The sequence below is a fragment of the Pogonomyrmex barbatus genome, unplaced genomic scaffold, assembly GCF_055798465.1.
Source record: "Pogonomyrmex barbatus isolate J1 unplaced genomic scaffold, ASM5579846v1 scaffold1, whole genome shotgun sequence".
Classification (NCBI taxonomy): domain Eukaryota; kingdom Metazoa; phylum Arthropoda; class Insecta; order Hymenoptera; family Formicidae; genus Pogonomyrmex; species Pogonomyrmex barbatus.
Window position 1 is genome coordinate 13,603,070 of NW_028297098.1, and position 26,842 is coordinate 13,629,911.

Genomic DNA, 26,842 nt, shown 5'->3' on the forward strand with positions numbered 1-26,842 from the left:
TTTTATGTCCAATTTTTTTCAAATTTTGAAAAAAAACCTATATGTCACATAAATTTTATAACGTCTCTGAAATAGGTTTCTCTCAAAGATAATAATAACTTTTCCAATGATTTTAAAGATTATCGTGATATCGAATATTGGCAGTTTTGAAAGTTATGTAAAAAAATAATGGTAATTCCTTGCACATTTTTCACAAAAAAAAAAGGATAAAAATCAAAGGGCGATTTAAGTTTTGCAAAATAGAATATCTGCATTTCCATTCCCCGGCGGTCGTACCATATTTCGTAAACAGTTATAATCGGTTTAGAGATCTAGTCGCTATGTAGGATTTACATACATATACATACATATGGTTTTAGATCCTTCCACGAAACGTTGGAAAGGATTTTTTGATATCTCAAAATGTTTCGTAAATATTCGCTCGTTACATTTGCCGTGAACGCGGATGCGAATGTGAAATGCAATCCTCTCGAATACGTCTAGAAATGGGAGGAAAAACATCGAAGATAACCGAGAGCCGTAAAGTCCATTACACGCGAACGTGGATGTAATTGTACAGAGAGCGTGGTGCTTCTGGAGTTAATAAGTTATGAATTTTCGCATAATTCAATCGGATTGGGTTAGTTAATCCATTTGCATAAATACGTCTAAAGAGAAACTCGCTCGTGTAAGCGTAGTTATTTCGGTTGTTCCATTTGGCATGGTTATTAAAGATTCAAACGTATGTAAATACATAGCATTACTTATGATGATCACTTGCAAGTAATTACGTTGCAAGTAAGTTTTAGGGTTTTTCATTTTTAGGGACGCAATGCCGCTTATTGGCCGTTATTCTCGACGGCAGTCGATGATTCTTCTATCGTCGTCTGCGACACGTCGTGTTAATCCAATCTATAACGGTACGAAGCCGCGAATAAAGTTCCCGCATTTTCGTTCCGGCCCCCCCCCCCTCCCCCCATTGATCGGATTAATGCGGGAGACCGAAGAAAGCTGATCGTTAAAAATGCTCGCCGAATCCCGACGCGCGGCGTACGGGCCGCGGAATTTTTCATGCTCGCGAGAGCGCAAAAAAGGCGGACATTAATCCCGCCGCGATAAACAACTTGGGACCGGGGGAGAAAGAGAGTAAAAACGAAAGCAGCGCTCAGGATACGGGACACGGCGCGGCGTGGCACCGGCCATGTTGTCGCGGCCGAGCTCGCCTATCGTCGGCGCGATACTCTCGCCGCGAGCGAGCGCGGCGTCGCGTCGGTGCGACGCGACGCGACGCGACGTGACGCGACGCGACGCTGATTTATCATGCCTCGACGTACGACGTAGACGGATCGAGGACGCTCCGGGATAAAACGGATCGCCGGCAATTGGCGTTGGCAGTTCGTGAGTTGTCGCGCGACCGCCCATACCGCGGTAGTTTACGCTTTCTTTCTCTCCCTCTTTCTATCTTCCTCTCTCATTTTTGCGTTATTTTGCCCGGGAGACAAATAAAACTTGGTTAATAAATAAATGCATATATAGAGCATGAGCGAAAGGGCGAGAGCGCGCTCGCGCGCGAACGTACGCCGCAAGCGCGCTGGACAATTTATTTTCTGGTCCCGCTCTATATTAACTGCCCGCCGAGTTTGCCACCATCGCCGATGCGTTTCTCCTTCGCGTACTGACTTGCTCGAGGAAAGTAATTAACTACGAACGCAAGAAGAAAGACTATTTCATTACAATATTTTTGCTCCTCACGCTCTGGGATATTTTAAAAGTAAAAAGCAAATATATACAGGACGCAATATAATATGACCGAAGAGAAAGAGAGAGAGAGAGAAAGAGAGAAAGAGAGAGAGAGAGAGAGAGAGAGAAGGATTACATATATATGTTGAGATATTAATATAATATATTTCGTGTAAAAAACATTAAAGAAAAAAATAAATTTTGATGAAAAAATTCGTTAAATATGTAACAGACTGAATGCAATCTGATCAATATTTTTATTTCACATTTTATTTTACGTTTATTATTTATATAATTCATTAGCTGCTGTTTGCAAATATTGACAATAGTATGAATTAATTTTCATCAATTTTACTTAACTTTTAGTCTCAATAATATGGAGAAAATCAGAAATATCGGTTGCGACAATTGCGACAATACTTTTACAAGTAAATGCGACGAAAAATACAATTCTCCAATCATTTAAAATAAACGGACGATACAAAAAGTGAAATATAATTGAATATGATTTTTTTAATTATATCAGTAATTCCTGAAAAATTCCTTAAAAAATAAAAAACAGTATAATGAAAGGCAAATAATCTATGTGTAAACACATGTACTATTTCCATACATCAGATATGTTTACAATGTTTATACCAATAAATAATAGACACATATGTCGAGTCACATTTGAACATATTTGGAAATTCGATAAAAACAAAATTCAATAAAAACAACATCAAAAATTTGTATAAAAAATATCACAATTTTTTTTTTATTTATTTTCTCATATTACAAGAAAAAAATTGCTCTGTAGGCATAATAATTCAATATTAATAAATAATCTTTTATAATACTCATTTTTCTCCGAAATGGAAACGATAATAAATGTAACAATAACAGATAAAGTTTCGCTGATAATTTTAGCGAAAATAAAAATGAAAATGAGATCGCGAAAATGCGCAAATGTACACTTCGCAAATGTAAAAAAAAAAAAAAAAAAAGTACAAGCTCATAATTCGTATATATTCTACATAACAGCGAATAATAATGTACGATAAAATAAAATAAAATATCAAATTCTTCCATTAGAAATTGAAGCATCTCCGCTTATGCGCATGAATGAATTTTGCGCACCTCTCGCCTTTCCCCGACGCGATCGCCATTGTGCCATCCGATACCGAGTAAAATATCGATGGCGTTATCCCGGCCGACCGGTGACGATGCTCGACCGCATTGACTTATTGCACTTGGACGCAGACGTGGACGTATCTGGCTCATACGTCGCGACAGCGCAAAGCGCATTGTCGAAATTGTCGATTGTAAGTGGCAGGTCTTCGGCCGCACTATCTGCGTTCGCTGCTCATTTGCGCGGCAGAAAGCCGATCGAAAGCGGTTAACGGATAAATTCCGACCAAGGCCCGCGGCATCGTATCGGTAACATCGCTCGTTGTGACGTGGATCTATCGTAAGTCCATCAGGGATAAATTTTTCAGAGGGTTATAGCACGTAACACGCATACACGTACACGGAGAACACACACTCCCTTGACATGCGAAAAAAAGATTGCCTTTGCGAGAGAAGTAAAAGGCAAAATATCACTATCTTTTTGTAAAAATCCATGTGAGAGAGAGAGAGAGAGAGAGAGAGAGAGAGAGAGCCGAAGTGGGAAAAATAGATAAAATAGCCGGTACCAGGTCAGCGTCGGATAAACAAAGCTAAAAACAAATTTTGAAATTCGAATCTTCTTGCAGGATGATAAAAAAGGACTTTATATGATTCCAATTTTTTAAAAATAATCATAGCGTGCGAAATAGATTTTTATAAACAATATGCATTAATGGAACAAAATTGATTTCGTATATTAATAACGTATAGTCTATAAAAGTATAGCTGGCATATATTTTTATTTCATCATAGTTACTACAGTTGATATTTAACTGGCAATATTGAATTAAAAACTAAATTAAATTTTTACATATATATAAATATACATATAAAGTGAGGAAGAAATTTACATTTTTCCCAAAATTATTTAATTAATTTCATATCGTAACACAGCGCTAATAATAATAAATCATATTAATTTTTTAGTATTTATGTTATCAATAAAAGATGTATCGAAATTTTAAAAAGATGTATCTTGACTGCATTGTAAAAATTACATATTTTATTTTTATTTTTGATTTTTGTAAAGTTTAATATTTTTCATATATATTACGAAATATATATTGTAAGAATTACAAATAGACAAATTTAAAAAATTCGGAAGAGTAAAAGAGTTATATTATTTTACAGACGAGATAATAACAGAAGAATATCGTCTAATATGCGTCAAATATTTCACACACACATTAACAATATCGATAAGTCTCCATCATAAATAAAACTCACATGTACAAGATCGTATCGCAATAACAAATTATCGTTCGAGAAGAATTAAAACGAGGAGACCGCGTTAGTCTCCTCCTTATCGGAATAAGTATTAACCTAGACGAAAGAGGCGCGATCAGCTTTAATCATCCCATTCGACTTCGACCCTATTTTACAGTTAATCGCGGAGAAGTAGAATGAGCAAGTTCATAGGCACTGATACTAACATCCCCCAAGTTGTGGAATCAGGATTTTCATTACGAGCGATTGGCTCGACGAGCCCCCTTGGGGGGGGAGGGATACCGAAGACGGACGGACGTCTTCCGATGGACGTCTTTCTTCGAAAAATGTTTCGAGGGAATAATTCCGCGGCTGTTCGCCCACGGCGAACCGCGAAAACGTGAGCGTGCCGGTGAGAGAGAAGCGCGGCAATCGTCTGTCTGCGGCGATATCCGCCGACGCTGACTTATCACGCTTCGACGGACGACGTAGACGAATCGGGGTTGCACGTTCCGAGGGCGTACGCCGTAAGGTCGCGACGTGATAAAACGGATCGCTGAAATAGTAAAAGCCGGCCCGCTCGAGACAACTTATCGCAACAAACTGTCGCGTATTTATTTACATCCCGCATCCCGTTTCGCGAGAGCGTCAGTTGATCAATGCGAGCCTGCGTCGAACGTGAACCTGCGACTTATATTCGGCCGAATATGTAGTATGCAGTAGTACGCTCCGTTACACACGACTCGTTTCAACTTTTTTGAGCGATAGAAATAGAAATTTCTATATTATCTATATGCTACGCAATCTAAAGTCTTTTCACTTATGCATCGGTATTATTATTTCACTTCCGCGTTAACAGCTTCTTCTCTTAAAAACATTTTTATATTATTATTATTATTATTATTCTGCGTATATAGAAAGTATTAAAAAAGATTAAATGGAATTTTTCGTGTCGAAATATATCAGAATAAAATATGAAATATCTCAAAAAAATGATTAATTTGTTTTATTACTTTATTTTAATGTTTTTACATTCAAAATGATTAAAGCAGCTGCATCATATCAAAACCGTATAGCCTCATCTAAAAATAATGTTGATGATGGGTGATAGTTTTATAAAAAACTATTGTGTCATGTTTCTTTTACAAAATCATGAAACTGTTATTTGAGATATTTAGTTTTTAAATAAAAAATTTAAAGAAAATATTCAAATGTTGGATTGGTCCATCAAAATAATCTATCCTGCACGGGTACATAAATCACTTTTCTTTCTTCATTTATCCCGCAAAAAAATTCTTCATTACGTAATGAATGTATGTTACGTATATTTTTCAAAGCGCAAAACAACTCGCGAACTCGCTTTGCATATGTTCCATCGTAGATAAATCATATAACAAATTACACAAAACAATTTAGCACGATAACCTTTCGATAGAATTTCTATTTCGATAATGTTATACATATCATTGAAATTGCAGCGCAAGTGTCATGGCAGAATTGTAAGTAGCCGAGCGCGCGCGTCCTCGAAAGAGGGGGGGGGCGACTCATCGTCATCGTCGTTTGCACGACGACGCGAACGGGTTAGCGTGAAGCTAAAGAACGAGGCTGCCGGGAGAGGCACTTTGTTCTTCTCGCAGCTCGTTCTCCCGCGTGTCGGTGCGCCCCGCGTAACGTTTGTCACGAAAACAGCCGTGAAATGTATGCGCCCCCATTCACCAGGCGACAGTACCTCGACGGAGTTCCTTAGTCATTTCCCCCGGTCGGGGGAGGGGGGAAGGAGGCGCGTAGAGAGGGCCCGACAGCTTCTCTCTTTCTCATCCTGCCGCCACGCTCTTGTTCCGGGAGGGGGGTAGGGGAGTGAGGGAGGGGGTAGAAGGGACTACGCGCTTGGCATAACGCGAAATCCCACCCCTCCTTCGGTGCTGCTAAAATATTAACTCCATTACGCGGCGACACGACGCCGCTCCACTCGTTCGACCGAAATCGCTCTCCATTTCGCGAGAAACAAAAACGGCGCCGAGTTTGGACGGGCGCGTAAGGATTCGCTCCGCGGCGCGTATCGTACCTTCGCGACAACGGCGCATTTCAAAGACCGACTTCTTAGACAATACTGCAGCCGGGTAATTGTAAGTGTATTATGAATATTCGGCGGAGCAAGGCTGTGTAAAGAATTTTTTTCGAAGTTTTGCTACCGAAGTAAAAAGGAAGCCTTTTATCTGTTCGCGAATTAAAAGAACTTAAAAAAAACTTAAAAAATGTAATTCAAATTTATGATACGATTATGAAATTTGTAATAATCAGCACAAATAGAAAATAGTAATATTTCCGACAGAAATTTCGGCGTTTCTTGATAGTACAGACCTAGTGCAACTTTTGCACCCCTCTATTTACACGGCTCTATTCGATGATTGAATGCATTTTTCAATTCTCATTTAATTATATAATTTTATTTGTATACTTTATCAATACATTTTTTAAATGTTAAATATATTTTATGGCTTTTTATTTCTGTTTGATTAAAAAATTGTTAAAGTGATATAACTTACTCATATATATTAAACGAGTCTGGATTGATTTAAAAAGTTAAATTAAAAAGGACGCGTTTCTATCAAAGTCTCCATCAAGGATCAATTTCGTATATGTGATGATTTGTGTAAGTCCATGCCGATTGAAATTATTGAAAACCCCTTTAGGCGAACATATCATATAATGCGACGGTTACAAATCGGTTGGTTTGAAATTACCGTCATGATATCGTGAATGCGATATATCGTCATATACAGTGATAAATAATTTAAAGAGACTTCTAATCAATATCGCGTGATACGTTTGTAATTCATCACGTTTGCGCATTGTTGCGCGCAATTATTTTCACACAGTTAGTGTCGAATCTTTCGATAAAATCCATCAATGCAAATTGCAAATTTTATGATCATTTTGAGTTCAGAACCACTTTTGGTTAGAAGTTGTTGAATTTTTTAGAAAAGCTCTTCGAAGAGCTTTGTATTTTTAATGTTAAAATTAATCTTGGATTTTTTAACTAAAATGTGCTTTCCATTAAATCATCAATTTTACAAAAAATCACTCAAAAAGTATAATTATTTATTGTAGCGTTTTTAATTCTCTAAAACGTCATAAGTTCGAATAAGTTAAATATTTAATGAATTGATCTATATTATTTAATAACTTTATTTTTAATAAATTTAAAAAAATTTTTTAACAAAATAATACAAACCAAATATTTGAACTCAAACATTTATGAATTTCAATTTTAATTTTTTTAATAATTCTAACAATAAAAAATTATGATGTAATAAAATATTTTAACAGTCCAAACTATATTTACTATAAAAAAAAAACTTCAGACTTTATAAACTGACTTTTCTTTTCATAAGTTTAAGAGAAAAGATATTTTTATCTTATCTTATATTTAATAACAATATTAAAAGAATTATCTTATACATGTCAAAGACATGTATAAGATTGGTTTATAACTACCAACATGCTATTCTCACGGTATCTAATAACAAATTAATATCCTTTTAAAAAAATCAGCAATTTTATAGTCCTCGTTTGCGTGAATGGCAACGCAAAATTTACTCGTTTACCGGAAAAGTTTTGACGATTTCCACATCGAAGTGCAAGGCATTCGCGCGGATGGTTGGAGGCAATCGCCATTATCGTGATTAAAATAAGAAACGACACTGACGGAATCGTTGCGTCGCATCGCGCTGCTTCGTTGACCCTCTTCGAAACGAGAAAGCTCGGGGAAGAGACAGAAGAAACTAATTTAAAACGCGGGCCAATCTCTCGCTGGAAACGTTATTGATACACGTGCGCTCTTTCAAAGAACGTAAGTTGAAATCAATTAAGAAAATATCTCAAAGCATAGAAGGTTCCAAAGCATAATCTGCGAATCAAGATTGTTTATGTTTTTCTGTCAATAGACTAATTTAAATAAGTGTAAACGTAATTATCTATTTTTAAAGATTTAAGTTACTGTATAGGCAAAAACTGATTTTCTTTTACATCTTTTAAAAATTTATATACATTTCTAGATATATGGTTTTATGGTTATGTTTTATGTTTATATATATATATATATATATATATATATATATATATATACGTAATGTAAATATAAAATAAAAATATTTTAAAGAAAAACATTTGTGTGATAAAATATTTTTTTATTTTTCATTGTTATATTAAAACACGCATAACATTGGTTAAATTGATAAATTCAATCTTATCAATACTTTTCTCAAAACAGTATTTTTTTAAATTTTCCATAAATAAATAAATGAAAAAATTTTTTAAAATATAATGTCCATTTTCTAAATAGATTCTCTAAACAGTTTTAACGATTTTTTAATAGAATGTTTTTACTTTTTCGATAAGATAACAATTGTTTTTATGAAATTTTAATTCTATAGATTTGAAAATTGTTTATGTCATTTTGTTATTGCAAATTGTAAAATTTAGTTATATAAAAAGTAATAAATAGTAGTATAAAAAAATAAAAATAGATTTTTACAAATTATGTTTAAAAATTAATTAGTTTGATATATTTCAATATCTACAAAAATATTTGGCTTTATACTTTTAATATTAAAACATAAAAACATTTATATTATCTTTAATTTAAAAAAATTTCAAATCTGATCTTTTTTTCAATTTGTTACAGTGAATTAATTCTTGACATAGTACACATTGCCTAAGAGAATAATAATCTGTAATTCTTTTTATTTATAATTTTTTACGATCAATTTAGTCTGAAATTAATTTAGGCCTGATAGATTTATAATGGCGGTTAATATTGCAAGAGAGAATTTTTTTGTGGAAACATAATAAACTTTATAATAAAATACACTTGAGGCGAGACACTGTCACGTCTTTTGATGCCATGATATTATTTAAAAAAAAAAAAATATTCTATAGTTTTACGTCTTTTTACCTTAGGCACGAGAACGACATTGAGCCTTATGAAAGTGATACTTAGGAGCCGGTGGAGGACGCGCGCGCGCGCGCGCGCGCACGAATTCTGTCGCAGGAGCAAAGTGTATTTCGGCAAAAATTTTGCAGGAATCCGAAGCCATATTGCAAGCGCCGCATAAAGACGCGTCTTCCGATATCTATCTTCGTACTAAAGGCGCAACGGAGGCGGTGTAGAGTTACTTTGTACGAAGGAACCTATCGGAGATATTGAAAACGCCGAAGCCTCGGATTCTCATTGCAAGACGACGATGACGATGACGACGACGACGACGACGACGACGACGACGACGACGACGACGAGAGCGAGAACGAGGACGAGGACGAGAACGCATTTCTTACTCCGAAGCAACGGGGATCGATCGGGCGTAATACTTTTTAGTTCGTCATCGGTAACCGGAGCGGTTCTCAGTATGGTCATCCGAGCTCGTGTGCAAAAAGTAAATCGCTGCTCGCCTCGGGCTCTCGTAAATTCACGAGACATAAATGCGAGATCCTTGTTTAACCGCATGTTCCTACATTATAATTGCGTCGCGCATATTCACGCCGATACGTATGGTATCGTCTCTTTATGGCTCGGCAAAGTATGTATGACAGGCGTGCGATAACGACTGACAAATTCGTTTCTTCGACAGGCAGGGCAGTATATGTCGATCGACTTTGAGCTTACGCGCGTGCACGCGCATATTCCCTCGTACATATCTATTCTCCATCGTGTCATATTTATTTATAATGTTGTTTATATAAGGGTTTATATACGAGGGAAAAATATTTTCGCGACAGTTTATAGTTATACCACGGGTATCGCGCGTCGTATGTTCATGCGCGTTCATGAACAAAAATAGAGAATATCTTCACCTTTTTCATTATTCAACATGGATCATCTTTGTGGATACACCGGCTAAGTAATTCACGCCTCTTTCGCTTTGGATGATTCATCCGAGACAGTCATCAAGAGAGAGAACCGCGCACATTGGCTTTTATAGGATAACGTAAAGGCACAAGGCAGGCTTTAAGCCGAGTTAATTAACGCATTATAGCGGATATGCTAGTAAGCCGGTGCACAGCTTTTTTGCAGATCGAGGGGTAAAACGGAGGGTGCTTGTGTTGGTACAACGCCTTGAGACAGCCCGAGAAAAACCGCATGATAATTAATCACTAAACTATTAATTATATTCTGGGAATTTTACAATGGAATGTGTCAAATGATGAATATGTTGAAAATCATATGAATAAAAATAAAAAAAATAAGACAATATAATAATTTAATAAAAGTAAAGTAACCATATTCCTCTCTCTGAAAATGAAAACAATATTTTGACGAAGTCAGAGGTTGAGAAAAAAATGTAATACCACAAGATGTAATTTCATAGAGCGATTATTACATATCTTCCCTCTTCACACACATTTACAATCATAAAAAAAAAACCTCTCTCGATATTATTAAGGGTGATTCAGTCCTATCGGCGGCTCTTATTACTCAACATTCGACACGTAACTTCGTTTTACTAACAAAGGGAATCGACACGGCCCACCAATAGTGAAAACACAAGAATAATTTTTTTTCCAGCGTTACAACCCCATCGTCGTGTATCCATCGAAATGTAAATGCGAGATCCCTGTTCCAACTTCAGCCGGTGCTGCGTGACGACAATTACAACCCCGTTACATACACCCGCGCCCCGATATCATTCTTCGCGTTTCCATAAAATCCGAGAGGGATAACAAAAGCCGATCATAAAGCTGTCTACTCTAAAAGAGGAGGAACGATCGGCCGTTGGCGGCCGGGGATAGGTAGCATCGACATCCCCGTACGCATGGCGCTCCGCTCCGCGATGTAAGGGGCGAGGGGGGGGGGGGGTGAGGGAAGGGGAGTCGCTCTGTACGTGCGTATGTAATACACGCTTCGCCGAGATACGTACTAGATGCTACTTTATACCCTACAACCAAGCGACGGTCGATAGCTCGTATATACCGGGCGTTAACACGATAACTCGCCGTGCTTTGCCGGCCAGCACTGACGTCGAATGACGAGATTATTGGAGATTCCGTTATAATGAGTTTGCGTATAGACCGTTCTGGTCCCGGATCCCCGCGGTGTGGTCCGCGAACTTTTGCCAAGTTACCGGTAAGTAATCCTCGCAAATTAATTACCGGGTCTTACTTCCCGGTCGTCCCCCGGTATCCGCGATCTTACGGCGGAATTCAAGTTTTAAATTAAATTTAGTCCACCGTCCGTTTTTCAACTTCTTTCTGTCTCCGTATCGATGCTTTTTTTATTGATAAGGCGCGTGTATCACATGTAAGAGAATGAATTTACGGTTATGTTTTTTTTTTTTAGGAAAACGAGATTCTTAATTAAGTGAAATATATTTCTGAATAAGACGTGAAATAACTTGTTTTATTAGTATTTAGCATTATTACTATTTTGAAAGTCAAATTAATTCATTATGTAAACGATTTATGAATAGAGAATTTGGTATTATTTTAAAGACACAATCCTCAATGTGTCGAGATAATCCAATTTAACATAAATAAATATGATTACCATAACTCCCAATGTTAAAGTAAACTCAATTAACATAAGGAAACAGGATATTAACATAATTCATAAGATGATTCGAATTTTATATTAAAATTATTTACACGCTATGTATTCGTATTTACATTTCGAAACAATCGATTCGTAAAGGATAAAATTTTTATCGATATATTCGGTACATGAAAATTATAAAAAAATATTTTAGAATAATTTCCTCAATGAATCTGACACAAATTGAGACACCTTATTCTCAAATTAATGGCCGAAAATAAAAAAACTTATGTCGCAACAAATCCCAATAAAAGGAATAAGATAACGAGCTGACATATTCCTCATTTAATTCCGAATAAGCGTTTAACGGGATTTCGACGTGAAGCCTATTTTGTTTGAAAAGATTTGCTTTTTATTCGGGGAAAAAGGGACAGAGACGCGCGCGCGCGTGTTCGTTCGTAATTTAATGAATTCCGAGCGCGATGGTTTAGGTTGAAAAGCCGCGGACGAGCGTTTGCGCGCGGAACAACGTCGTCGCCATGTTCCTGTTTTGCGTAGCTTTGATAGCTCCGTGCCTCCGCTGACCAAGGTTCAATGATGCTCGCCCTGGCCGGAATGACTGCTCGTACACTCCAGCCGCCACGCCGGCCGGAAATGCCGTTGTGTGTGGCAATCCGCGCATCATAGCGGCCCTCGACGAGTCGGCCTGGAAATATCCGTTTTTGTCCCGGCCGGCCCCGTGTATAACACGCACGCACCAGATTGCACGTGTCGCCACGCGATGGAGTCAGGGCAACGTTTGCCGTGACATTTAAACGTCGAGCCGCCTCGTCCTCGCAACATCCGACACAACGATCCTCGTTATATGCCCCGTCGTCGATTGGTCATCGTTGCCATTTTCGCGTGGCGCAGGTGTACCTCCATTATTTGGCATTAATTACCGCGGAAAGTCTTTTGCTTTTGTTCAATAATTAATGATTGGACGAGGGAATGAATGGAGCGCTAATCCAATATTTAACGCCGGATACTCTCTCCCGTGTCCGATTAATCTCGCGGCTCCGTCGACACCGCGCCGGTGGTTGAATATCCATGAATCAATCACGATCACGCGTGTATATCTGCAAGTGATAAAGAATTCGCCGCGGATTCGATCCCCGGCAATTTCGGCCCCCGCGAAATTATAGTTTTTTCATGGGCCGGATATATTTTGAAATTTATAGGCACGCGATAAATCTGGGCGCCATAATCTCGACGATATCGGGCGCGCACGTGCGCGCACGAGTCCCCGTTTTGCTCGTGGAACGTATCTCTAATAAAAATCGCTCCTCCGTCGTGTCTTTCTTTCCGCCTTCTTTTCCTTTCTTCCTCTCTCACGTCTCAGGCACGGTCGTATTTATTTATCCGGCCGAGCGGATGATAACGACATCGGCATTTCATTCATTGTTAGCGACGCTGGAACGCCGCGGCGCTATGAAAACTACGTTATTTGTATGCCGCGAGCGATCGCCTTAACTACGACAATACTTTCCCGCCGCCGCCGTCGGCGCGCTCCCAAAGGGAACAGCGGGACGGAAGAAATATGGAAATGGCCGGGAATCAAGGATGGGTCACGACTCCCCAGCCTCCGAATTAGAAGAATTAAGTAAAGAGCCAAACTCTCTTATAAAAGGATCTCGCTGTCGGAATGGAATTGAGAGAGAGAGAGAGAGAGAGAGAGAGAGAGAGAGAGAGAGAGAGAGAGAGAGAGCGAATGACTCGCGTGAATCGAAACTGTGATGCGGCTCGCGATTAAGGATGCATATCGATGACGTAACTTTGGCGTGTCAACAGTGTTGTTTACGACGCACCGAATATTGTGATCGATCAATTTCTTGAATGATATTTAAAAATATAAAAAAAATATAAAAAAATTTTATATTAAACATTTTACATTAAAAGAATTATTATAAATAATATCGTAAAATTATATAGACTGTTTCTAGACGAATAATAGAATGAGAAAGAAGATAATTCCTATCTTTTTACGATGAAAGATAAATATAAAAAATGTAGATTTTATAATGTAAATTGGATAATTATTTTAAATATCAAATAGCCGTTCAAATATAGTCGGACATTTAAACATTTAGAATTATTTAAACATTTTCTTAATCACTTTTTATTGGAAAGAACCACGTTATGTAGATCAATTTAATAATATGACTTAAAATTGAAATTGTTCCATGTCCATGATCAAATTTTTTATTACGTAATTCTCTAAACAGTTAACGATATTATTTTAACATTATAATCTTGATTTATTTGCATGTTTAAATATGTTGGTCGAGAGCGTTTGGAAAAAATATCATGGGAAGAATCAGATTTGTTCGGAATTAAAACTTCATTACAATTGCCACTCACTATATTATGTATATTTTTTTCACGAGGAAAATCGTTCTCTTCTCTGGACATCGGACGCATCTCGCAACATCGGCAGTGCCGCGATGCGTCGACGGCGTCACGCCGCAGCTCCGGATGCACGCGGTAATTTTACCGCGTACGGCTCGCGTACGGAAAGTGGGCGAAAGATTTATGTCAATATACAAACACACATTATAACTGTGTTTACCAGCTTCGAGGCGCCTCGCGGCGCACTGCCGCGTGCGTGCGTGCGTGCGTGCGTATGCAAAACACACGGCGAGCGTCGTATCGCGATGCGGTGTACACAGACGCGCACACACCGACGCGAACCGAACGTGCCTATGTACGTACGAGCGGGTGAGATTCTCCAATGTTTGCGATACCTCGATTCTCCCCAGCGATGAGCGATGAATTCGCGCAATCCTCCCGAGAATATACGACTCTCTCCCTCCCTCCCTCCCTCCCATCGTTCCTCTCCCTCCGAACGCGTACGTTGATATGAATGCGTAACGCGTGTGCGCGAGTTCGCGGTCGCAGTACGCGGCATGTTCGTTAACTTATGTAATTAACGGCGCGCACGCACATATGCCTACGTGTAGCTCTTGCGTACTTACCGTACGTAAGTGGTAATCGGCAAGACCGAGAGAGGGATGTGTGCCGGGGCCAGCTGGAATATCCTGAATATCTTCGCAGCCGCTTTCTCTCCACCTTTGCTCTCCGCTCAGCCGTTCCCTCGACGAACGGAGAACGGCTTGTCGCCGGGAAAGCCGGGCTCTCATTACGCCAACAAAATTCTCACATTTTCCACTAAATGTTCCCCTTCGTGTTAATGAACGACTTATCTTCATATTTGCTGTCACCACGTGCGCGAGCCTCGGAGCTCTCTCGTTTGAGAGAGAGAGAGAGAGAGAGAGAGAGAGAGAGAGAGAGAGAGAGAGAGAGAGAAGTTGGGTTAGCCTGCTAACTGTAGCGGCCGCGGAATTAATTGAGACCTCTCCCCCCGTTATATCTCGTTATACGAGTAAATTCTGAATTCTGGTAACTGCTCATCGGAGTCTGAAAACGAGCCGGGACGAGAGAGTCGCGGCGCAGTCTGCGTTCAGCCGTATCCATGAGAAATAATATCTGGGAGCGTAATTGCTTTTTAAAAGCCCGCGCTCATTCCGCGGATTTTGTCCTCGTAATTGTTAATGACTTTTTTAATGGCGGAGAATGCTGTTTTCAAATCGACCCGTAAAATCTCTCGCCGTCTACTAATAATCTTTTAACACGATCATATTCGCAACGCGGAAATACGACATCGTATTTTGAAAGAAAATAGAAAGTGAGCTAAAGCCTAACTCGGCGTGCTTAATACAGGCTTTTAGAGGAATTTTATGCCTCGATGCCTTTTTTTTTCTTTGTTTATATTCGATATCGCGAAAAGTAATTTTTCAAGAAAAACATCTGGCGCGTTTAATCAATCCTCCCGTCAGAAATGCTTTATTATTGGACGTGACAGTCTCGTTACCTGTATATAGTAAGTTAAAGATATATTACTTTACGTGTCGCGCGACGGAGAAATGCGGTCAGATAAACTTATAATGAAGACTGTATCTTTTTCGAGAACGGGGAGGACGAGAGTGGTGGTGAGAGAGTGTAGGATAAATAAGAGAACCCCCTGTTACAAATCCATGAGTCCTTTATTAAGAAATACTGCATCGTTCCGACAATCGCGAAATGGTAGTACGAATATAATCTTTAAGCTATGAGAGCTTCGACGCAGCCTCCTTCTCGAGTCATCGACTTTGCTCGGAGCGTTTTCCAGGGCAGTGTTCCGGAGTTTTGACATTGGATTACGAAACGGCGTAAAAGTCCCCCGTGTAAAACTTTAATTACATTTGAATATAAGCATGCCGCGAGGACGCCGGTATTTATTCGAGAATGCGGTACAACTAAGGGGACTTCTCTCGACCTTTCGATCCTTTTTTTTTTTTTTTTTTTTTTTTATTTACTCCGGCGCGGCCGTCTTTTACGTATTCGCACCTTATCGCCGAAGATAAGACGATCGTTGCAGCTCTCGCATCGTTCGCGAGCGCGAAACGTGAGGATCACCCCGCTGGATGAAATGTTACGTCGATCGATGGTTTACACTTGAGAGCGCTCGCGAAACTCGCGAACGATGACGAAAGGAATAATTTCGATGCAATCTCTATCTTCCTGTGTTTCTCTTTTCTTTCTGCAACGGCAGCCGCACCGAAGAAACGCAGCAAATTACTTTCATGCGAATAATTTGCAACTTAAGTCTATAAATATTTGGATAATTGTTCAGATATGGTAAGAAAGACCACCTTGATTACATTGATATATTGCTGATAATTCTTGGTATTTCCTTGTCCAGAATATGTAGATATGCAGATGTGCAGTCTATGTAAACATATAGATAAAAGATATGATTTAAAAAATTCAAAAATTGATGAACTTTATATCAATATTAATTTTTTGCATATGCCAAATTTTATTATATACTCATCTAATGATTACATAAGAATGTAAAATTAATAAAAATTTTTGTTAATAATTTATAAACTATAACATGTAAAATTACATCAAAATATGCATAGAAATAAAAAGAATAAGAAAAATTTTAATAATTTACATTAAATTGGAAGAAAATCAGAAATTGATCATTATCATAATTTTTACCGCATCTAATTAATAAATTCTGTAAGGAAGAATTATTATCAATTTATCGACTTAACCAAGCAAATCCAATTTTACTCACATATCATTCAGATATTTCGGATAAATACGATTACGAGATTTCCAATTCAAAATATTTGGATATTTGAAAAGTATATAATTAGGAATTTTATACTATTTTGTTAATATCAAATTTTTCAATAATTCCAAAATTTTTTTATTTTAATTTTAGTAATGGATTTTTTTAACAAATTTGAAATCTTTATTTGTTTGAAAGAGATATAGAGAGAGAGAGAGAGAGAGAGAGAGAGAGAGAGAGAGAGAGAGAGAGAAGGGTGCGGAAGGCCAGAAAGGAAAGAAGTCACAAATCGTTCATTACCAATATTCAAACGTTATTTTAATACACGAATATTATCCAAATCACTCAAATCAAATTATCCGATTTATCCGAATTGTCCAAATTACTGGAATTATTCGAATAATCGTACCCGAATTATTCGGATATCTCAATTTCAAAGCTGAATTGCGCGGCGGGATTCGAAATCATCCTGGATATCTGTCGGATATCCCCTATATCTGGAATTCGGAATTTTTACAGTGAACTCAGTTGAAAAAACGCGTAGACACGCAACACCAAACACGACGGAACGAAGGCGCGCCTGAACAATTTCGGTGGCGCGACAAGGAGAAGACGGAGACACGACAGAGACATAGACAAAGTAGATGACACACCGTAACGCCGTATCGCTAGATGCGCTCGCCTTGACTCGTGGACCGCTTCTAGACCGATCCGATCCGTAGCCGATCGATAACGCATCCCGATCGGATTCTGCCAGAGAAAAGACGCGGACCGCTGTTGCGTTGGAGGGCCGACGCGAGGCGTAGCCCGCGCTATCGAGAGTCCTCTCATCTCGTTCATCCTACCGGTCGTTCAGAACCTCGGCGCAAATCAGCAGGATTAACAGATGCAACGCGAAGTAGAGACGTACGGTGGAGTGTCCCGTGGACGCCAGGGCATAGGCGTAGGACGAATAGCATTCCCTGTGAGCGTAACATACATTCATGTACAAGACTTTCATAACGAATAAGAAAGAATAATAATAATAATTTGTCAAAATTATCTCTAGTAAATACTTTTTAAATTAATTAATTTTTTTACTATATATAATGTATATGAAAATGCACAATAGTTAATTTTATGTCTTTCCAATAATTGTCATTAGTCAAACATGCCATTAGTCTATTCTTTATAAATCAAAATGACGATAGCGATTAAAAAAAATAGAAAAAATATATAAAAAAAAACGTTAACAGCCATTCTACGTATTTGCGAATGCATTAACATCGAATATACGGTCGATAGCCGATCCGAATTTCTCCGCCGACCATTGCGAGAATCGGAAAATTTCCGTGGCCTCTGAAAATTCCGAGATAAACTGGCTGCCGAGCAAAAACATCGGCCATCGGGTATTTACGTTTCTGTTATCTTCTCGCGCGCAATATATCAAATTGAGGTCAACTCGAGAAAAAAAATAGAGGAGACATTTCTTATTCCATCAATAATATATTTCTCTCCGTCGCTGTTTTGCCCGATACATAATGCATGCTCCTCGCTTCGAGTGCACGTTAAAGGAGATTCGCGTGCGAAGTTTCTTTAAAAATCTGTCTGGCGCGTATGTTCCTATTATTTTTACAGGAGCAGTCAGTCGTAAGGTGTTACAACATTACTGGCTAATACGAAATTGCTTGCAACTTCGAAACATTACCGCGCTAAGCCATACCTCGCTGAGAATTCTCTGAAATCTTTGGATTCTTTGAGACTCTTCCAAGACTTTGCAAGATTACATGACGCTCTCAGGGAGCTTTCGCGATGCTTAATTTACGAAAACGTCTTGCCGTTTTGCGAATATTGAAAAGTGCAGTAATCCCTCTCTATTCGTCTTTCCATTTATCCATCTTCGTGTCGACATTTATCTAGCCCGTTATGTGTATTACTGACTTTTGTTCCACTTTGAAATTACAATCGAGACAACTCTTTTGGAATTGAACCTTTGTCTCCTCTGCTGCTTTAATATGTTAGACTTTTAACATACTTTAGAAAACGAAAGAGTATATTGATTTCGGATAGTATGATATACGGAAAAATCTATATATATATATAAAATTTTTTTCTAATTTTTTTAAATTTTGTACCAATAAAACATTTTAAATTTTCTAATAGATAATTCACAATTATCGTCTAATCTACTTTTCTATTTAGGTTTGTAAAATCAAATTTAATAATGAAAAAGATATTTCTTTAAACTACGTCGACATCAATAAAAAGTTTTTAATATTAAATATTTTCGAAAATTATTGACGATATTTACGGTATTCGGGATGTACAAAGAGAAGAGCTTTCATTACTGAAGCTTTTGGAATTTTCTTCACTTCTCTCCCGTAATAATATTATTATACTTAGATCGCGTGCGTAATGTGTGCGATGTGCTTTGCTGTAGAGCACTCTGATGTAATCGGTATTCGCTTCACGTATACGCAACCAATTAACGACGAACATCGAGAGCTTACTATACTCTCAATGGATTCCAAGTTTCATGAGCATAGGCGTCATCTGGGTACTGATGGTACTCAGCTGCGTTTTCGAAATAACAGAAAGCGATTAAATTTGGCCACGATAAAGTTTTACGATAATTTACTATCAAAATATTAAATTTAATTGGCTATTAAAATTAACCAAGATTGCATATATTGAATGAAGAAATGAAATCAAGATTGATTCCGAATTCACTTCCGAACTCACTTAAAAATGGAAGATCTTTCATAAATGAAGATTCTCAATAAACCTGTCAATTTTGTTACAAGGAAAATTTAATACTTTTCTCGTAAAATAAGTTTATCGATGTCACGAATATACTTCGAATATGGTGCAATTTTCTTGACATATGCTGCATAACCGTTCCAAATTTGAGATTTATTTGTCGTTTCAACGATAAATTAAATAAAATACATTCAACCTAGTTGCCATGCTCGCGAAATCGATCAAATGTGTTTTTTTCAACGCAAACAAGTTTTCATAAGAAACAAGAGAAAAATTAGACAGTCGACAAAAAGAAATTTTTCATAATTATCGAAGATAGAAGAAGAATAAATATAAATATATTTCAAAATAATACTAATAAGCTTTCAAAGAATTGATCATTTTCGCGAGTTGAAGTTGTTGAAGGTGTGGCGTACTTGTAGGTCTCGGGATTGAGCCTTGTCACAGTGCAGTAATGATGCAGCGCACAGACTCCGTTGAGAGGTCCGCCGCAGCCCCAGATTTGCTCCACCTCGCGCGGCACCGAGACCGTGTTGGCCGCGTAATACCTGCGGAACATAGGACAGACACATACACGCACGCACGCACACGCGCGCGAAACGTGCGCGGGATGCGCGAGGATGGATAATATACACAGGCTGGGACCGGGCTTGTGCATTAGGAGAAACGCGGGAGTGGCCGGGTATCAGGACTGTCATTAGCATCGTAATGGCGCGCGCGTCTCGAAAAGGGGTAGACAATTATCACGATGTCGCAGGCCAGAGTCAGATATTATATACCGAGATATATAATTGCGGCGGCTCACATGGAGAAACGCGGGAATTATTAATTCTCGACCGTGAGCATATATATATATATATATATATATATGTTGATATCTCACGCAACCGTCGACACTTAGCGTGTCGGCATTAACCCTCCCACCCCCCTTCGAAATATTTCGTTTGGTATTTATGCGGAACGTGCTGTGTAATAATAATAGGCGATAGACGATAGCGAGACAAACACGATCGCCCGGTCAATTCCTTACTACGTAAGAATCGTCATTAGCGTTCGCGATACGAATTGTGGTATTTTTAGATGATCTATTTGCCTCGATGTCCATATTGTGTTCGTTGATTACTTAAGGGCAGAAAAAAATGTGCTGGAGGCACGAGACACGCGCGCGCGGCTTGAGCCTCGTAATCGAGGCCAGTAATTAGCGGGGGTACTGTTATGGGTTATGGTTTTAGGGCTATAACATTACGCGAATGGATCGATCGATCCATTTCAACGCACACACATACCTGACGAAGGCGTAATCGTTCGACTGAGTAAACCGGTCCGCCAGATCGTGAAGAGTGATCGCCGATATCTCCTGCAGCTCATAATAGTCGAGCAGCGAGTACTCGACTATCCAGTTCGCTTTGCCGATTGAATTCGCTTCAGGCAGATTAAGATAGTACTGCGTGTAATCCAGAATCTGCGCAGCGTGCAACACATAGACATATATGTGGTCCTACATTTCTGCGTCCCCTTTGAAATCGGTACGTCGCGCAAATAGACCGTTACGGCGGGGGAACGCCGTGATATTATCAAGAATATATATATATATATATATATATACACACACACACGACCACGTACCTGTCCGGTGTTAGTTTCGAATTTGTAGAGTCGCAAGCCCGGGTTGTTGGGCCCGCCGACAGCGTTCGGCGTTACGCTGGGAGCCATCATTATCCAGGATACGGGCAGACCTGTTCAACGCGAGTATCGTTTCACCGAAATTAATTAAGTGCGCTGCGAGTATTAATAAAATTAAGGTCAAAGAGAGAGAGAGAGAGAGAGAGAGAGAGAGAGAGAGAGAGAGAGAGAATTGATAAAGCAATAACGCTCAAGGGGGCAAACGAACGACGAGAATTAATAAATAAATTATCCGTCCGAGAAATTCATTTTCTTCCCTTCAAATGGGACATTCGGTAGTTCGACAAACATCTTTATGACAGACAAAATCGAGGATTGACGTTGCTTTATTCCAGAGTAAACTCAACCTACCCTACCTGGGTAGTAACCCAGGAGGAAATGTAATATTGAGGACAAATACTATCGCGAAATATTATCGCGATACGGAGAGACACGTGCAGGATCACGTGACTCTCTACAGTTGTTCATAAATAAATCTTGACACTTCGCTGAAGGTAATATACCTGTGTCGCTGTATATCACGCGGAATGTATCCGAATGCCAGTGGCCAAAGAACTGTCCTCGGATGATGTCCGAATAAAGCCGCACCACCTGCAGATACTTCGTGTTGTGCCTCTCGTTGAGCGCCGCGGCGCCGTTTTCGTGGTCGTCCACCCCCGGCGGTGTGTGGCCGACTATGTATACCTGACCGTAACAGAGCAGAATAGGAATGAAGCATCGAACATCGATATTTCGAGGGGGGGAATCTGCATAGTTAGGTCAACTTGGTGTTTCGTCATCTATGTTCTATCTTAATATCCATTCATGAAAACTCCATGTTCCTAGCAACTCGATGTTGCTATGCAGATGAATCTTTGACGAGCCGCGTTATGTTTGTGACACGAGAATATACTTTATTTACAATATATGTTTACGTTATTATAAAGTTATTTTTGTATACATACAATTCTCGTATACTCGAAGTCTTAGAGACTGACAGTTTGTTAAATATTATTTTTGTAATAAAATTTTTATAATCAATTAACTCATGGCTGAGTACAACTCTTGTTATGTTCTGCTGTTAGATATTAATGTATTTATTATTGTAATCGTAATGGATTTTGCATACTTATGTACTTTGATTATATATCCTCACAAATATATCTCCATTGTTACATAATCTATTTATAACAATGCTATCTCAAGAATTTGTCCGCTATTTCTAAATTTATTTTTAAATGTTGTCTCATGTTTTAAGTGGCAGTACGTCTATAAATATATGAATGGAAATATTTATACATTCGTAATGTTATTTCAAATTCGAGTATAAATATCTCTACTTTTACAATCAAAGAGAGTGCAAAGTTAAGTCACGCTATTCCAATTATAAAATTAATTAAAACCATAAGAACGAGTTTAAACATAACTGCAGTGAAAATTTATTGTTGATCATCACTAATTGATATTCCAATTTATAATTGGAATAGATGCATACAACAAAGTATATCTTATATAAATAGAATAGAAATAAAAGACAAATAGTAATTCTTAATTCTTAATATCTCGTATTTAAAGAATACTTGCATCTCTTATCGTGTTGCAAATTTTACCTGTAACGTAATTTATTATTAGATTTATTTTTATCAGAGAAGATACATATATAAACCTACAAATCTTGTTTTATACATAAAAATGCTTCGATATTAACGCAAAAGTAAACTTTATTAGAGCTAAATGACCGATCGAAACTTAGTATAATAATATTTGATATAAACGCGAAAGTAGCTTTATTAGAACTAAATGATCGATCGAAACTTAAGTATAATAATAATAATGATATCACAAATTCATGATGGAATAATTTATACAGATTGCGAATAAAAAAGAAATGGGTCTCGTTGGTCATTGAGAAGTAGCGACGATTCTCGCGCGATACTCTCAGACAACGAGACCGGAGGTATTCTCGTTGAACAGAGGATCCTTAGTTACGTCGCGTGACTACGTCCCGGTTAAACAGACGCTCTGGGGGGTGAATCACGTACGTGGCTACGCAATGTGTCTCTCGGGACGCAGGAAGTCTCGTTAGCATTGGCAAACCGGCCAGTCGCTCGCGGATAGCAGCGCTGGGCGCACACACGGATTCGCACACACACACACACACACACACACACGCGCGCGCGCGCGCGCGCGCGCATCTGCGATTGTGTTCGATCATGGTGTCTGTCACAACGACGAAGGATTGGAGATACGAAGGACCTGATATCTAATCGGACACGTACGCGAAATTAGTCCCGCCGGCTCGAAACGCAAATTGACGCAGAAGTTGGCGCCGAGCGCCGAGACAGGGCTTCTGATTGAAAAAGCAGTCGAGGATCTCGTTAATTATCGGAGAGGAGACACTTTCGAAGGACGATCGGAAAATGTATTAGACCTAATGACTATTGTTTAATTAGTCAATAAAATTGTATAATGTCACTAAAAATTGTATAATAATTGTATAATTGTATAATTGTAAGATGTCCTAAAATTATATCGTTTTTTTACCTGATTTTATCTGTTTAACATTGTATTTTGCATATGAGAAATCTTTCATATTAAATAATAAAATATTAATAAAATATTAATAAAATATTAATAAAATATTAATTTTTACCTTTTTTATATATATTATATAGCAATGTTTTAATAATACGTACGTTTTTTTTTCTAAAATTATCGTGAAGACATTGATGATATCAATAATCATAAGAACTTATTATATTGATATGACGCGTATATTTGATGGATAGGAATATACCAATAGCGTTCGGAACGAAGCAACCATGGTGATATTCCCATAGGGCCATTCTGGCCAAGATAGTAGATGGATAAAGCAAAACTCGTTAAGTGGATAACGGTGAAAGAGAGATACATTTTCCATTCGCAGGATGGATCCTTTCTCGTCAAATCGCCCCGTGGGGAAAAGGCCGCCTCCTTTGAAAAGTAAATGGCGGTGGATGGGGTTGAATGAGAGAGAGTGACACGTTTGAAATTATGTGGCGAATCGTCGCGCGCGGCGCGCGTTGCGGTCCGCGGGATAAACGCAAAAACGCTCGGCCGGTCCGCGGCGTGAGGGGGTGGCAAAAAGCGCGCTCTCCGCAAACAACCGAATTGTCGGTGCCGCGGAGATTGAAAAATATCGCGTGAAAAGCGCGCAGACGTCGATTTTAAATTGCCGCCGAGGGCCTTTTGCCGAAGGTGCAGGAATCACGGCTGCCATTCAAGGGAGGCACGAACGAATTGGACCGGGCTACAATGGGTCGCTGATTGGTCAGTTTTGCCGCTGACGCTCTTAAACGACTCGTAATTTGTAATCGCATTATCCGTCCGACGTTGGAAACGATCGATCGATTCATTTCCTTCTCCCCCCTCCCGCCATCCTCCTCCTCCTCCTCCTCTTTCTCGGGATGGGTGGGCCGTCCGTTTGCCGTTTGCCGCGACATCGCCCCGTCTCTATGGGAATGCCTGGGATCGAGAAGCCCCGCTCTCGGACCGTTTGCGAAACGGCACCGGCACCGGATTATATCTGTCCACGGAAAATCGGATTCTATCTCGGAACCTGGGCATCCGCCCTTCCCGCTCACCGCCTCCCTTCGTCCTTCTTGCATCCGTGTCTCCGCGCGCTCTTTTTATCCGGGCACATAAGGACGTACAAGATTTTCCGAGAATTCTTCTCCGGAAATCCCCGGGGGAGCGCGTTCGCGGTGCGATCGAGCGAACATCGAGGAACAGGATGGAGAAAGAGGAGGATAAGAGGACGACGGGGAGCGGGGAGGGAGTCGAGGAAAATTATTGCTGGTTATCAAAGTCGCGACCAACGAGCCATGCTCGCTACATTTTCCGATTGTTATTACCCTACTGGTTATTTCATTGCTTTGAGGAGGACCTATCGTGCGACGGCTATTTTGCTTCTACGCTCGTTGATCCGCATTAAGAGCTTTCCGAGAAAAAAGAGGAGAGAGAGAGAGAGAGAGAGAGAGAGAGAGAGAGAGAGAGAGAGAGGAAGGGGAGACGAAGGGAAGCTTTAAGAATCTTCCAAGAGCTTACGGCATATCGTACATTTAGCAAAGAATACGGCTACGTTTATCGAAACTCATCACACGGAGCGCTGTTACTCAATTGTAAATATTCCTTCAATGTCTTATTTTTACTAAAAAAGGACTTCAGGAAAATATTTAAGATTTCAGAAAAATTTCTTGAATATTATCGAACCTTAACGAGCCTTAACAAACAATTCATAGGGCTAAAATGGTGCAACGCGGATGCGTGAATATGTGAAGCAGGCGATAATTAAAAAAAAAACGATCTTTTTTTTTTTCGTATCGATAGAATATATATAGGCTAGATATATGTAACCGCATTCTGCTTTAAATATACAATGGGGGGTTTAGCTTGTGTGCCATAGTAAATTCCGCAAATAATTTCTAACTTTTGATCATACAGTATCAAAAATTTACCCGGAGTTTTATTGCGCACGTAGTCGAAGGTACACTGAAAAATAACGTCACTACTCTTCATACGCGAGCCAGTCGGTGGCGTTATGCATCGCGGGGTAACAGGGTTGCCTTTTCGGACGTGCATGTAGGTGAATGCACGATAGTGTCGTGGATGAACGCGACGGCGCGGCTCAACTCCCTCCCTCCCTCCCTCCCGCCCTCCCTCTCTTCCTCTCACTCTCCACACACACACACACACACACACACACACACACACACACACACACACACACACACACACACACACTCTCTCTCTCTCTCTCTCTCTCTCTCTCTCTCTCTCTCTCTCTCTCTCTCTCTCTTTCAGTTGCGCTCGCCGGTTAATACGATCGGGATCAATGACGATGGCGTGCAACGGTTTACGTATACGGACGGGGGTCTCCTCTCGCAGGCCCATGTATGGAATACCAAGTCCTTCCATAATTTATCGTTGGTCGTGCCATCTCGGTCGCGTGAAGGACCTCCCTCGCGTATGTCGGACTCGTTCTACTACACGCCCCGCGGCGTAATCGATAACCGATAACCCCGGGAACCGCGATATTCGATAGGTCCCGGCTCGGAAGATTTCCGTTCGCCCGCCGCGAACGATACCAGAACCGTCGCGACCGTGGCTTTCGCGAGGCGGCCACGCCGAATTAATTGCCTCGCTGATCGAAGAGGATAAATTTGCGAGCCTCGCGTCCTCCTCGTCTCTCGCCGCGATCTCGCAACGATCTCCGATATCCGAGCGTAATGGGCATTACCTATGATTTGTCATCGAGCGTTTTATGGCGCCGAGAAGGGAAGAAAAAGAGAGGGGGGAGGAAGAGAGAGAGAGAGAGAGAGAGAGAGAGAGAGAGAGGGGAGGAGATCATGTAATACATCGAGAAGGGAAATCCCGGGGAAATTGTATTTGTCGGGAATAGAGTCGCTCTTTCGTTGCAATTTGCATTCGAATCGTCGATGGCGATTATACAATTTGTTCCGTCTTCCTACGAAGATCCGGTTAGCTGTGGTTATAAATTTCCATCCTCGAGTTTCCGAGAAAGCTTCGGATTCGTGGATGCGCGCCGCTCAAGAGCTGATAAACTGTCGAATAATGACCCAAAACGTGATCAAGAAAGAGAATCGAAAATCGCGATGTGTCGTCAGCTGTCCGTCCAG

General features: G+C 39.5%; 1 protein-coding gene across 1 annotated transcript in view; it reads right to left on the reverse strand.

Moving 5' to 3' along the window:
- Positions 1 to 15,665: 15,665 nt before the first annotated feature.
- LOC105431867 (cyclic GMP-AMP phosphodiesterase SMPDL3A) overlaps positions 15,666 to 26,842 on the reverse strand; it is a 35,751-nt gene continuing 24,574 nt past the window's right edge. Inside the window, exons 7-11 of the mRNA XM_089084605.1 lie at positions 21,689 to 21,869; positions 21,129 to 21,238; positions 20,789 to 20,964; positions 19,919 to 20,050; positions 15,666 to 17,725 (exon numbers count right to left, since the gene is read on the reverse strand). Coding sequence (XP_088940731.1) covers positions 17,605 to 17,725; positions 19,919 to 20,050; positions 20,789 to 20,964; positions 21,129 to 21,238; positions 21,689 to 21,869 — 720 coding nt within the window. The 3' untranslated portion in view covers positions 15,666 to 17,604. The remainder of the gene's footprint in view (positions 17,726 to 19,918; positions 20,051 to 20,788; positions 20,965 to 21,128; positions 21,239 to 21,688; positions 21,870 to 26,842) is intronic.